Source organism: Erithacus rubecula (genome assembly GCF_903797595.1).
Source record: "Erithacus rubecula genome assembly, chromosome: 2".
In the NCBI taxonomy this organism is placed as follows: domain Eukaryota; kingdom Metazoa; phylum Chordata; class Aves; order Passeriformes; family Muscicapidae; genus Erithacus; species Erithacus rubecula.
In genome coordinates, this window is record NC_136685.1 from 62,800,134 (window position 1) to 62,815,075 (window position 14,942).

The window sequence follows — 14,942 nt, forward strand, 5'->3', positions numbered from 1 at the left end:
ATGCTGATGTAAAAAGAAGAGAGGAATGCAAAAACATCCACTGAGTTTTGAAGAGAAATGAATGTGTTCCTGCAACTAAGGATGGGAAATTCATGTGAAAATGCAGCTGTAAAAGATGGTTTATGATTTACGAGAGGATCAAACTGATTATATTTAGCTAGAAGAATATATAAATCTTCATGATTCTGACAGTGTTTGCTGCTTTAAAACCTGTTAAAAAATTTTGTAGCAGCCAATTATCCTGCTTTGCATTGTTCAAAGCAACCTGATGCTGTGAAAACAACATGCTTTTTCCGGCTGGAATGAGACATGATCTCAACAGAACAAGAAAATGAGGTTGATAGTAATTTTTGACCTTGTGCACCAGGAAATTATTTAGCATTATGTTACTGACAAAAGACCTTGCAGTTGCATGAAACTTCAAGTGTCGTCGTTCTTATACTGTGAGGCTTTATGCAGCAGATCAGAACATGGAATAAAGCTCTTGCAGCCTGCTGTGCAGCTCCACACTACATGCAGGGGGTTAATGAGGCTGCAAGGAGTGTCTGTCTGTTTAAAGAAGATGCGAATTAAAAACAGGATGTTGTAATGAAACACAGCTAACTCTGACTTTTTCAAGGATGCCTAAGGCTCCAACTGTTAGCTATTGATAGCTATACTGCTTCAGTGCACTATTTTTGTGAAAGCAGCTGATTTGAGCATTATCAGAAATTGTATGGATTAAAAATACACCATAGCTTATATAAAATTACTGACTTGGGTATTTCTGATGTTATTGAATTGAACATTAAAGATTTTAGTGAACTTTCAGAGGATTTTATTTTGCCCTTTTTTTCATAGAGATTTCTATATTTTTATCCAGTTCATTAAAAAATGCGGTTGTTCTAGCTTTTTTTTCAGAACTGTTAGATTCATTTCTGGATTCGGGCAATTAGGATTGGAAGCAGGATTGGAAGAGTGTGCAGGTCATGAATAATTTGGTAGATACTTAGAGAAGTTGGTTTGACCAATTAACCACGTAAAGCTTCCCCTGATGTTTTAAAATTGCTGCTTCAGACAATAAAGGATGGTGCTTGACATATCTATCACTGGCCTTGAGTGGTTTGAGTCATGCTGAAACAAATTATTCATTTAGTATTTGCAGACTTCCTTTGTGACAGAGGAATGACCTTTATGTCCCTCAAGGATCTACCCCATCTCCCATGCTATTTAATTATGGGTGGGGGGTACTAGCAAGATAGTGTTTAAATACTTTGTGTTACTACAATTATACTGATAATGAGGTTGCATCCCTATCTCACATGAGTAGTTCAAGTTCAGTCCCCTGTCATTAGGAGAGCATAGAGAAAATGTGCAGCTGCATGTCAGTTATCTCAGCCCAGTAAAAGCAAGTATTTTGTTGGCGAGGAAGAAACACTTTTTTTGTTCTTCTCCCTCTTTCTTCCAAAACATGACTAGGTTAAGAGGCCTAGCATTGCTTTCCATCATGTGTTACCATTTAAGAATAACTTTCATTTTAAGCTTTATTTTATTGCTTCCACTGAGCTGAGAAATATGACCTCTGTTGTTATTGCTGACAAAGTTGATGAATAAAATATCTTTATAGCTAGGCTCCTTCAGTGGTTACAGCTTAAAGAAAATGTGGAAGTGTGTTTGCTTGCTTCTTAAAACAATCATGTTAATACCTTAGCTCTGCTATATTCTAGCAGTGGCTGGCTATAATTGTTAGAGCCCTTTCTCATTCTTTGACTGTTTGTTTATTGTGTGTGTGTTGTGTTCAATGTGCCAACTGGAAAGAACACAGTGGGCTTAGGAAACAATAAAAAATTGACAAATCTTGGGGCAATCAGTACACACATACAAACTCTACTGACTTTAGTATTTTGCAATCAATCTTAATTCAGAAGATAGCCATGTCTTCAGTGTGTCTGAACTGCAGAGTGTGCTTGCCTTTCATGCTCATACTTACTTTTCAGTAAGTCATTTGAGAGATAGCTTTACTATAGTCTGTTACTTCTTTACTGTCTCCTCCATCTTTGTTACCATCTACTTTATCACAGCTGTTTTGTCTTCTAAAGTCTTACTGACTTAACTTGTTTTCTTTATTTTCATTTTCATTGAGGCTATTTCTTGTATCCTGTGAATGCTTTAGGATTAAACTGTCATGGAAAGAATTCATGCAGGTTGTTGGGGTCCTTTTTCCATAGAATTCTAAGGAAAATCTACTTTTGGGTGTCTGTTGATTTGTTTTTGGTTGCTGTTGTTATTTTAATTTGGATGTGGATTTTTTCTCTCCACAGAACCACAATAAGCCAGAAATAACTGTGAAGCAGTTTATAGATTGGATGCGCTTAGAACCACAGTCTATGGTGTGGTTACCAGTTCTACACCGTGTGGCAGCTGCAGAAACAGCAAAGCATCAGGCCAAGTGCAACATCTGTAAAGAGTGTCCAATTGTTGGATTTAGGTAAGAGGAGAGATGTTAGGTGCAATGTTTCTCTGAAAATATCCAGAGGTGTCTTCCAACAAGTGAAGCTCTTTCTGTCTGTTTTCCCACTGTTTTCCTTCTTTAAGATGGGATTTGCCACCTGTGGTGAGGCCACACTGCAGCCTGACCCCGTGCACTTCTGGCTTATGCAATGCCACTGTTAGGCACATAGTGGTCCTGCAGCTGACAGAGGTGCTGTCATCAGATGTTCTTGGGTTGATGGATCCAAGAGATAGCAAATGAAGTATAAATGCACCCCATGTGTTCTGTAAGCACAAGATCAAAAGGAGGTGATTAGTAAGAAAAAATGTGGACTGTCTGCCTGTTCTCCTGAATAAGGATTGGGAAACTAACTTATGCCAGGCAGTATAAAACACCTTTCAACATCAATCTTTCCTTGCTTAAAACAAACACTGATACATTGCTGTGATGAGACTTGCAAAGTTCTTGTCTATGTCCCTGAACATAATCTATCATGTCTTTTCAAAGAAAGGTGTGAATTCTAGAAGAAAAGGTTACATGGGGAACATTCTCCATGTAATTCTCTGAAACTGTAGTTGGTTCCCTTAGCAAGTATTGCTATGACTAGCATGCATTTGTGAATTGATTGCTCCAGTGTATAAAGTGATGCAACCCCACCTCCAAAATCTGCAGTAAAGGCTACAGCTAAAGTTAAGCATAACTGGCTTTTTCCTCTGCTGTGGTCATGGAGTCTAATGCATTATCCAGGAAAAATACAAAGCAGTCTATCATGTAAGTGCTTCTAAGATTTTTCTTTAGGTATCTAGGCAGATGAGTAATTTTCATTCATCATGCTTTCTCTTCTCCATCTTTCCATTATTTTAAAGGATTATAATATGAATCCTGAGGTCAGATTGATCTTGCCTAGTTTTAGGAATGCTGGCTTTAGTCAATCTTACAGGACTGAGCTAGAAAACCTCTTTTTATTTTATTTTTATAAGTATGTATTTGCAAAAGTAATAAATCTGATCAAACTTCATTGTGTGTCTTAAGAGGAGATGAAATTCTCTAAGTGTTCTTTTCTTTATTATTGTTGGAGGAAGCATAGGGTGACAAAGCTCTAGCTCAGCTAAGTGATGGTTATTGAAGTTGTGTTATGTGTAGGAGGGCAGAGAGAAAAGAAGAAAAAAGATCAATTTAGAATGGGTCATTCTAAATAATTTCTACAATTAAGTTAGAGATCTGCAACAACAAAAGCATCTAGCATCTTAGCAGAAGGTAAATGTAGCCATTTAATGCACAGGCTCTGAGAAAAGATCATAAACAAGTTGGAGCAGCATCTTCTAAAGTAAACCTTTACATTTATAGACACATATTCTCTTGCAAAACAAAACATAAAACTCAACAGGGGAAAAATGTGGATGGGTACTGAAAACTGCTCTCAGGAAGCAATTTAATTTAAACTTTTAACTAATTCAGTAGCTATTCAATTTGGTTCAGTTAGTTCATTTTAGTTTCATACAAATGATATAACCTCATCCAGTCAAAACAACCGCAGCATAGAAACAGTGGGTGAAATCTGGAATTGAATTGTTGCTTTGCTCTAAATAAATAGATAAATCATGCTCCTGGTGATTACATTTAGTAGAAGTGATACTGTAGAGGTTTGTTACCCTGTTTGTACATATGGTCTCTTAAAAAAACACCAAAATAAATAAACCATTGTGTATTTTTAACTGAGTGTAAAATTATTCTTAAAATTAATGAATTCTTGAGAATTTAATTTTCTGAAATGTGTATAGAATTTCTGAGCATCAAAATTATTTACAAGCCTTTAACTATCAAGTGTGAAAACTAAAATAAACCAGTCTGGTTTATAAAAGTTTTTTTTGAGATGACACAGGAATAGTAAATAGAGGAAAACCAAAGCAATGTACTTTAAAGTCATTAAAAACTTTAAATTTAGAAATTCTTCCCAGTTCATCAATGAAGCTAATGCCTGTAAGATTTTCTGCGTCAAAGCTACTTGGGCAGCAGGTGATTGACAGTGACTCTCTATATTGATATGAAGACAGGAACTATTAAATACTTGATGAGGTGTGCAGTGTAGGAAGGTGGATCAAGAGGGCTGCAGGTTTCCTGTGTCCCCTGCAGCTGCTGCAGTGGCACTGGTGTCCCTGGGCCTGCAGCCATCGTGAATGTTTGCTGTGCCACGTTCTGGTTGTGCACACCCACACATTTCAAAGTTCTCTCTGAGCTAATCCAAACAAACTCGTTGTGTCCTTGCCTTGCTGCTGCTGTAAAGCAGATGACACCATTTCAGGGTAATTTGCTTTGTGAGGCTTAATTAGAAGTAAACCTCTAATCACTTTGTTTAATGTCCCCACAGGTACCGGAGCTTAAAACATTTCAACTATGATGTCTGCCAGAGCTGTTTCTTTTCTGGCCGTACAGCAAAGGGGCATAAATTGCATTATCCAATGGTGGAGTATTGTATACCTGTGAGTACCAATTTACTCAGTGTTTCTAATAGATAACAACCCATACTGGAAGGCTAAATTTTTTTTCATCATCTTTGTTACCTAGCCAGGATTTCTTTTTAATGTGTTTAATATGGCTTGTCTTCCTACCTTTTTCTTTGGAAGGCATCAGGAGCTTTTCAGGTTTTGCTGATTTTATATGCAGAGTGTTTGGAATCTATAGAAATTGGTAGCAGTATCCACCTCTGAGACAGCTTCACTCCTGATTGGTAAAACAAAGCTTGATTATTAAATGTAGCTGCTGTTCTTGTATACTCACATATATACACACATAATAAGGGTAAGAACATGTCAGAGAAAGAAGACTTGGTTTGCTATTGCTATACCATGGCAAAGAGTATTTAATATTTTGGTAATGCACATTATTAATATTTTTAGGGGAGTGTGATCTTTGTTTTTGGGTCCAGCATTTCCTTGCTTCATGAAAATGTAGTTAGAAATAGGTCGTGTTTCATTCTGTTGTTTAATTGCTATTTACTGGGATATATAAAAGTTAATGTGTAGCTGGAAAAAAAGTCAACAGAATTGATAGTTTCTAACCAGAAATGGTGGGAGATGTTTACCAGAAGTACCTGAGAAAAATTAATGTTACAACACTGTGTTTTCCTAATGATGTTTCAAACACAATTTTTAACCAAGATTTATAGGAGTCTTTTTTAACTGAAGGAATGGTTGGGTTGCTACATGCAAATACCACTCTCACTTTCTTTATCAGAGAATTGTTTACATACAAGAACTTTAATTCAGTCAGAAATTAATTAATAGGATAATTGGTGTGTGCTGTATACAACAGTGGTGAAAGGTCTGCATGCTCAGAAAGATTCAGACCAGAATGTAACTACATCTGATTCAACAGAGTCAATTTTCAATAGTGTTACAAGATTCTGTGGGTTCTTAGAGTAGCAAAAATTCATTGAGTTATTTGACTCTTTTGCTGTACTTGTTGGACTTACTACTTGTGTTTTCCCTCTCTTTTTTGTCTGGCATGTCTTCTGTAATGGAATTCAAATTCTACCAAATAGTTTTTTTATTTCGTTATGTCAGAAAAAAACTATAAGTAATATTAATGTGTTTTCATTAATTATTTCATTAATTATATAACCAAATGTTAGTATTTATTGATAAATTGGCATGTCAGAGTATAGCTGAAAATATTTTTTAAGTAGATTTGTTGTTTTTTCAGCTGGTTTTAATGTTTATTCTTTTTATCACGTGACTATTCTAACCTCAGGATTTGGAAGTCTATGATTAAGTATCATTAAAATTCACTTTTTTTTTTCTCCTTATGAATCTCATCTTTAGTAAAACAGAAATGTTCTTTTTTTACTGCCTATAATATGCAGAAAATTCAGAAATTGAGGTGTAAGGGGTTTTGAAATAGATAATGCTGCAGGTCTGTAGGATAAGATATCCTTCCTGTTGAGTTAGTCAAATACAGATTACATCTGGTATGGAGTATTGTACTTTGCCTAGAACATGATGGTATATTTTTGATTAATTCCAGGTTTTTTCTGAAGCAGCAGATTTGATATCTAAGATGAATTTTCGGTTCTTGTTAAACAAGTTCACATTATGTAACTGTGAACCATCTCATTTACAAGTAAAGTCTCACAAACTGAAAAATATATTCTGGAAATGACTGGAATCCTCTCTGTCTCTGGCAGCAGGGGTGGCTTATATTATAATGAAGATTTCTGTTACTGCTGCAGAAAGAATGGGTTTTTTTAAGCAATATTAGGTATAAAAGAAAGTAACATAAAGCAGAAGTCCCTTCTTTCCATGACATGTAGGAGGAATTAGGTGAATCCACTATGGGATAATAAGTGGAGTAAAATGACATTCTTGATTAGAGTGAATGAAGGAAGGCCAGTGTAAAAGGGGGAAAAGAAAAGAACTTGGGGAAGTTTTAAGTAGAGCAGAATAAAAGAAATGGCATATAATTCAGCTGATGTATAAAATTAGAGGTCCAGCAATGACCCTGATTAATTTTGAAGCTGAATAAGAGAACTTGAATTTTATTTGGGTCCTGATGTAAGAACACTCTGCTACCTCAATTTCTGTAAAAAGAAGTGACCCATTATATGAACAGACCTAGATGCCTATTAGACTTCCATAATCAGTACCCACATGCAAACTGATTTAGCTAGCTTTATCCAGTCTAGGTCTGAAATAAAGAATTGATTTCACAAAAAGAATTCTCTGTTATTTATTCTTACTATTTGTAACAATGCACTATGGTTGCAGTATGGTATGCTAATTTGTTACTAAACCTCTCTACATATTGAACTCATTAAATGCAATACAGTAGTCAAGAACTGAAATTTCTTTTGCAATTATAGAATAGCTTATATGTTTAAATGGAACAATGCCTGAAAAATATCACATACCTGGGTTTGTGAAATAAAAGAACCAAAGGCCACTGGATTATTCCTTAGAATTCATTATAATACGGTACAAATAGCCTGAACAGGAAGAGTGCATCTACTCTGCCTTTTCAAATAAATTAAAAGACTGTTGATATTAAAATGTTGCTTTCTTGGCCAGTGTTGAAAAGCAGAGTACACATGCAATGTTCATCAAACTACATTAATAAGATCTAGCTTCACTTACTGCTAATGCATATTAATACATATTTTTTTTCAAGAATACTAGCAATAAATAGGAAAAAATGCTTCCATTACTTAGGCTGACATTTAGAACTGAAACTTAGTCACAGATGGAGGGAAGACCATTTAATTGTCTTCAGATGAGCAGTTTGGTGTAGGGCATAAAGGGATTTTTCAAAGCATAGTAAGTTCTTATTAAATTTAAAATAATTTAGGGAATGGGTTAAGGATAATGTTCTTCTTTTTAATAAGTTTTGTGATATTTGTATTAGGTAAGATTTGCATCATAATTCCAGATTAGAATCATTTATTCCACATAGCTATGTGTAGTTACTGCATTCTAATCTATGATACCATTTTGCATTTTCTTAGCTTGCAATTTAGTTTTCTTGATGCTGAAAAAGTCATTAGTTATTTCTTTTCTTTCATCTGGGATTTCAAGATCGGTATGAAAAGCATCTGAAAACATAATTCTCTCTTAGGCAGTAGAAATGCAGTTTTTCTAGTTTATTTTTCACCTTTACATATTCTTTCTCTGCAAAGATGAAGAAATAAAGTTTTTAATGTAGAATTTTGCACAGATGTGTAAAAATATTGTTAGATTTTTCTAGCATCTAATTTGGGAATAGTCCTGTATAACTACCTACAAAGTTTATTTTTAGATGTTTTGAATAGAAGTTCTCTTAGTAGTGGCACTTGTGTTATATTAATGTGGTTGAGCTTAATGACGGCATTAGTGAGGTTCACATCTCTTCTGGGAATCAGTTCCTCTATTTATATTAAAACAGCTAATTGGTTTTGTGTTAGATATAATAAGTGTAATTAAGAGAATGATGACTTAGGTGCAGACTAGTCCTTTTACATAGTTTGACACAGTGAAAGGAATAAGAATGTGAGCTTCCATTATTACTCTTTCTTTGAAAAAGGGAATAGTGAGATATAAAATAAACTTACATATACATGTATTATAAGTCTTCTATATTATTTATTCATGTTTCATATATTTATTGCAATTTTTATATTATATGTTACCTAATTTAGATCTCTGCAATTATTTTATTACAATCTTGAAATTGCTTTTTTACCAATGAAGACTTGTTCTATTTCCAATATATTGTACCAACTGGGTTTTTAAGATATGTGTGGAAAGCATATTTCACCATGCTCATGTTTTTTTTCTCTGCTTTCCATGAAATCCTGATTTCTTAAATTTCTATTGGATTACAAGTAATTGTGTCTTACTTTGTTGCTTATAACTCTTTTTTGTGCCTGGCTGGTGTATTGAAGAGCATTGTCAATTGCTACAGATTACAGCTACTTGACATCCTGAGACTTTTTGCTACCCATTGTTTTTTAGTTGTGTGTGGTACCCATGGATATTAAATGTTTCTTCCTGAACTTTATCTTGCTCTAAGAACTGAGATTTTAAATTGAGTTTGAAGGCATGGTCTTTAGACTGAATTTTCAGTGAAGGAAAGTACTTGTTCTTTGCTTTTGAAGTAGTTCTGTAGCAATGGTGCCATTTGTACTATTGATTTGTGTGGAAATAGCCAAGATGTCATGATACAAGGAAGTGTGCAAGGTACCTGCTAGTTTTAATTTAGAAGACAGATTCTGCACAAGAGTTCTGGCTATTCTTTCTTATAAAGGAAAATGTTACAGTACATGCCCCTTGGCATGTTTTTGGATTGTATTTTGTGGTTATATGTCCAAAAGAAAAAAAAAAAAGCCATTTTTTCAGTTACACCTTGATTGCATGTAAATTTAAGTAGTTCTTTTGCATCTGCTCAAATTTCACTAGTTAGCATTTGCAGTACTCAGTCAGTACACAGCCATATTAGTCCTCTTTCTGTTAATCAGTCCATCATACCAAATAAAGAGTGCACCAGAGGAAAAGTCTGGCAGCTCAGTAGACATTTATTTCTACAATGTGTAGGTATTAAAATTTTCATTCCCTGGCCTTGGGGCAGACTTCCTTCTGTTGGAGTTACTTGTGCATGAGAGTAAGCAGCCCTTTGCATTGCCTCATGATCCTTCTTTGGATGGTGCAGTGGTTGGAGTGATGCTTTTTGAGAATGATTTTGTGAACCCTCTCTGGATTCACTTTCATTAAAATTCAGAGGTTCAAACAACCCTTGGTCACAAATTTGCTCTTGTTTGTTGTCTACTTTTTAAAGCCACGTATGAGAAATTCCTACTGCCAGTTTGCTTTACTATTTTTATTGTTCATTTGAAGTGCATTGCAGAGTTTGTAACTGCATGTATTATACATACATTAAAATATATAGATTAATATGGAAGCATTTTTATGCTTTGGCAGCAGAGAATAGATTTTCTGGCCTTCTCCTAGGCCTCTTTGTAGTACATAGGTTCAAAGATTACAAAACAGAAGTCTTCCTCTCTATTTTCCACATGATCCATCAATCATGGCATTGGCATCCTTTGATGCTAACAGGCTTCTCCTGAAGCAGAGGGTACAGGAATGCAATTTGTAGTTTGTTACAGAGCCTGTAAAAGTTGTTACAAATCTTCAGGTACTTCTGGAGGTGAATGGCCGTGTTTTCTTTACTGCAGTTGCAAGAGAAAGTGCTCAATAGGCTGGAAGGGTACCTCCTCTTGAAATACTCAGCACAGTCTGAGCACATACACTTTAAAGGCAGACTATATACTATTGTTTCTTCCTGCAGATCTCTTTATTGCTATTTTTGCCTTGTATTTTGTGCCTGTATGTATCCCTGCTTTTGTAGCAGAAGTTAGCTGAATAGTATTATTAAAGCAGCGCTGCCATTATTGCTGTGATTATCACTGGTTAAAGGGATTTTAAAAAGCAGTTGAATAAATCTTAATTTTGTCCTCAGGATAGGGTGGTGGGCAGGGAGGGAGCAGAGAGGGATGGGGTTAAGCACTTGCCAGTTTTGGAAGAGGCTGCATCAACCACGACCAGTAAAAAAGCTACTGGGAGGGGTGGAAGGTGTTGATTGTAACTTGTAAATTTAGACTTGTAGAATCTTGTGGCTAATCTATGTTCTAGTCTTACTCTGTGGTAGTAAGGAGACCACTGAATCAGTCTGAGTTTACTTCAGGCACTAATTGTTCTTATCAGGCCTGCCTGTGCTTTGGAACAGTGCCTGTACACTGGCTACTGCTCCATCTGTGTGGTTTTTGACTCTGGAATATTACAGATAGTGGCAGAAACCTATAGGAGGAGATTTGGTAACTTGAGAAAATGCATTTGAAAATCTTGACCAATCTCTGGCAGCAAAAAATAGCTTAGTACATACCATTCCCATCTTGTGATAAAGTTTTCTGTTGTAGATCTAGAATGGGAGGCAGTGAGGGCTATATCTTACCAACTGATTTTTGCCCTTTCAAATTTTTTCACAAAAATTATTTTTTTCTGGTTTTTAAAGCTGTGGATATAAATGTTTAGCTTAAGACTTGAACCTGTGTCAATTTTTTCTCTAATTTATAAAGTAATTGGTAAATGTATATTTATTGCTGGGAATTAGAAGCCTTGCTATTATTTTTCAGTAGAAGAGAATTTGTAGGTACCATATTTATACCATATCTCAGGACACTAAAAAGGCAATTTTAGCATCATTGAAAATTTGAAGTTCTTCCTTGTATTCTTTCTCAGCACAGTACCGGTGATATTAATTATTATTATTGACATTAACTCAGTACTGTTTAGCAACGTTGAATTTTATTTCTTTTTTATTTTTAAGACAACATCTGGGGAAGATGTACGGGACTTCACGAAGGTGCTGAAGAATAAATTCCGGTCCAAGAAGTATTTTGCAAAGCATCCCAGGCTTGGCTACTTACCTGTGCAAACAGTGTTGGAGGGTGACAACCTGGAGACGTAAGCTTGCTTTATAGAGCATTTGGTCCTGGAGTCACTGGCCTATTTTATCAGAAACTGAAACTCAAAAGATAAGCTAACAGTAGTTGCAGAGCCTTGTGCTATATTATTCTGTATTGTTTCACATTATTTGCAGATCTTCTCTATGTAATATATTTTATGCTTAGATTTTTATCAGCATTGTGTTATAAAGCCATTAACTTTATCATGTCCATGGTAATGGACAAAGCAGGTAATTTTGGCAGGGTTGAATAGCTGGTTTACAGAGAATACTTTTGAGGAGACTGGGTTTTTGGAACTGCACTGCTTATTTGATTATGTCAATATTCCTGGAATTAGAAATATCTGAGTTAATTAGGGTCCTACAGGCTTCAGAAATACTGGTGGCCTAATCAGAGAAAGGACTCTCAGTGTCTCCGTGGTATTATTTATGGTGCTGACAGAAGTGCTCCACTTTATTTAGTCACTTGGCAGTTGTCAGCAAAAGACACTCCTACAAGAGCAAAAATTAAGATGTGTTGATAGGGTGCTTGAATTAGTTTCATGGCTTGACTGTCCCTCACATCCTGTAGTCTGTGGCACTGCTGCACTGTATGAGCACAGCAGCACTTAGCAGCTCCCCAGTGCCAGTGCCACAGTCTAAGGGCTTTCATGACTGCAGGGCTCTGCCTGTCATTTGCAGTAAGTCAACAAAACCTCCTCATTGGCAGTTTAAGATACAGGAGAAAGTAATCTGAACAGCCTGATTGATAGTCTGGCTTCTAAGGAAGCAGTGCACATGCCCCACCAGGGCAGTCTTCAGCTGTCACCAACACAGGAAAGCAATGCTGCTTTAAAGTGATGAAAGTTTGCCAATGCTGCCAGAAATTTAAATGGTAAAACGATAGTCACAGGCCAGGAAAAAATTCTGTTGGTCCAGTCATATGCAAAATACACAGATAAATTGTCACTACCATGCTGAGAAAACTCTTGTTATTGGTTCTCTGCCTTGTGGGTGGATATAATACAGTAATATATTCCTTTTAATAAAAAAATATTTAAAGACAATTTTTAAAAAATTACAGTTATTCAAGTGTGAGAATGTAATAAATATGTATTTGCCTCATTATTTTTATGTATAACCAGAAGCAGCATTGATAACTATGAATTAGTTATTAATCAATATGAATTAGGGGGGATGGTCTATTGGTAGGGTTTTTGCACTGCACTTTTTTTTTTAAATACATTTTATTAGTTATTTTAAAATGGAAGTTCTAGTGCTTGAGCATAATTTAAATGAATTGACCATGGTTTATGAACTACAGTTCAATCAATGTCACTGATTTGGATTTGTTTTTAAATTGATTTTTATGTAAAAAAATTAAGTCTGTGGGTCAGTCTTCCATCTCTCCATGGTATGTGGCAGTATTTGTTGCTTTCTCTTTTCTACATCAATTGTTACTGTTTCAGGGTGGGTCAATGTTTAAAATATTCTGTGTTTCTCCAGCTTTTTCTTGCTATAATGGTACCAAAGTTTTTGTTTCATAGTTTCATTCTTTCTCTTCTTTCTTTTTTTGTGTCTTCCTTACAGTCCTATCACTCTCATCAGTATGTGGCCAGAGCAATATGAGTGAGTATGCAGAACCCCTTTATCTGGAAAGCTTTATTTGCCAGTTATTTTCTATTAGCTGAGTTGCAGCTAATCTGATGTCCCTGAACTATAGGGCATTGCTGACCCAAAGCAATAATGCCCTCAGGAATATTGTGCATATACTTTTTTGTCATCAGTCTAGCTTGATTTAAAAATAATGTTTTCTATATCATGGATTGTTTTAGACACCATTAATTTTTTTATTATTGTTTTTAAACTAGTCCTTCCCAGTCTCCACAGCTGTTTCATGATGACACACACTCCAGGATAGAACAGTATGCTACAAGGTAAGAGAGACATGGTTTCTCACTAGTCCATAGCATTTTGTGGTTGATTCCTATAGTTTTTAATACACACTATTGGTTGGGTATTATTTATTAAAAAGATATCATTCTCTCTACTTAGAAGTAAGCCAATTGTTTTTAAATTATTAGCTTCTGATTACGGTCATGTAAAATGCATGTGTTAAATCTGTCATGTCTCATACAGAATGGAAGCTGTTACATAATTGCATTATTTCTAAAATGTGCCACTATTGGTTTCTTTCTTCATTTTTAACCTTTGAAATAAACTCAACTTTTTCTATATATAGGTTTTCCCTGTAGGATATTAGATCCAGAGTTTTGTTTTCTTCTGTGATAGGCTGACACTCTGCATTACTGTTGGCTCTTAGCAGAGTAGATTGTAATCTACTCTGATGTGGGTTTTGTGGGGTCACCCTAGTCCTGTTGAGATAAAACATATGTTATGCCAAATCCATCTCAATATTTCTGTGTTTCATTAACTCTCTTCTGTACATTCAGAGCTGGTGATCACAGAATTATTAAGGTTGGAAAAGTCCTCTAAAATCATCAAGCCCAGCCATTAACTCAGCATGATAGTCTTTACCACTAAACCATGTCCCCAAGTGCCACCCCCACCTGCCTTTTGAATACTTCTAGGGAAGGTGGCTCCAACTCTTCCTTGGGCAGCCTATTCCAATACCAGACCACCTTTTCACAGAGGAAACTTTTTGTAATATCTAATCTAAACCTCCCCTGGTGCAACTCAAGGCCAGTTCCTCTCCTCTGGAGTTAAGGGCATGATGTTGGCGAAACATTAACCAGAGAGAACCTCTCTAAAATAAGTACTAGGTTTTTCTTTGTGTGTTTTTAATATTGAATCTGATCTGTACAACTGAAAAACAATTTTAACTTTTCCATTTTTTTTAATAAAAAGTCAGAGTGCATGTTTAAATTAATAACATTCTTATTTATGGGGACCTTAAAAATATTCAGACCAGTTTTTTAAATGTCTAATCTTTGCAGCAGGAGAAAATAGGGCAGGAAATAAAGCTGAAGGGCTACCCAAAGTCAGCCTTTTTTTTTTTTTTTTTTTTTTTTTTTTTTTTTTTGTCTCCCAACAGCAAATATTTTCATCCTTCATTAGTAGTACAGCACAATGACATACAAAGTCATTACAGAGCTTTTCAGTTATTTGAAACATGTCATTCATATAAATCGCCCAGCATTTCTTTGAATCTATAACTTAGGCCATGTTGTAATCAGTTAAAATCCCTGAACCAAACAAATTGAATTTCTTTAGAGATATGGAAGAAATTTCTGTCTGCCTATGTAATTTTTCCAGCATGTGGTGCCACAATGCTGTGGCTTTTTGTGCCCACGTGAAGCTCAAACTCTGGACTCTCATTAAGGATCAGTGGAGATCCTAGGTGCAATAGCTGTTTTCCCTCTCCTCCTCCTCACCTCTTACCAGTTATGCTTGGGATGAGATTAGATGAAGGTGGACTGTATACTACTCAGTTATCATTCAGGATACAAACTAAATCTGTACCTGCTGTGTGCAAACATTGCTT

The 14,942-nt window shown here is 35.5% G+C and overlaps 1 protein-coding gene across 6 annotated transcripts in view; it reads left to right on the plus strand.

The window, feature by feature from the left end:
* The window catches only part of UTRN (utrophin), a 334,555-nt gene that overhangs the window by 296,903 nt on the left and 22,710 nt on the right, over window positions 1–14,942 (plus strand). For all 6 annotated transcript variants that reach the window (XM_079299176.1, XM_079299179.1, XM_079299174.1 and 3 more), the window contains 5 exons: window positions 2,301–2,467; window positions 4,839–4,950; window positions 11,321–11,457; window positions 13,028–13,066; window positions 13,309–13,374. In XM_079299176.1, coding sequence (XP_079155302.1) covers window positions 2,301–2,467; window positions 4,839–4,950; window positions 11,321–11,457; window positions 13,028–13,066; window positions 13,309–13,374 — 521 coding nt within the window. The remainder of the gene's footprint in view (window positions 1–2,300; window positions 2,468–4,838; window positions 4,951–11,320; window positions 11,458–13,027; window positions 13,067–13,308; window positions 13,375–14,942) is intronic.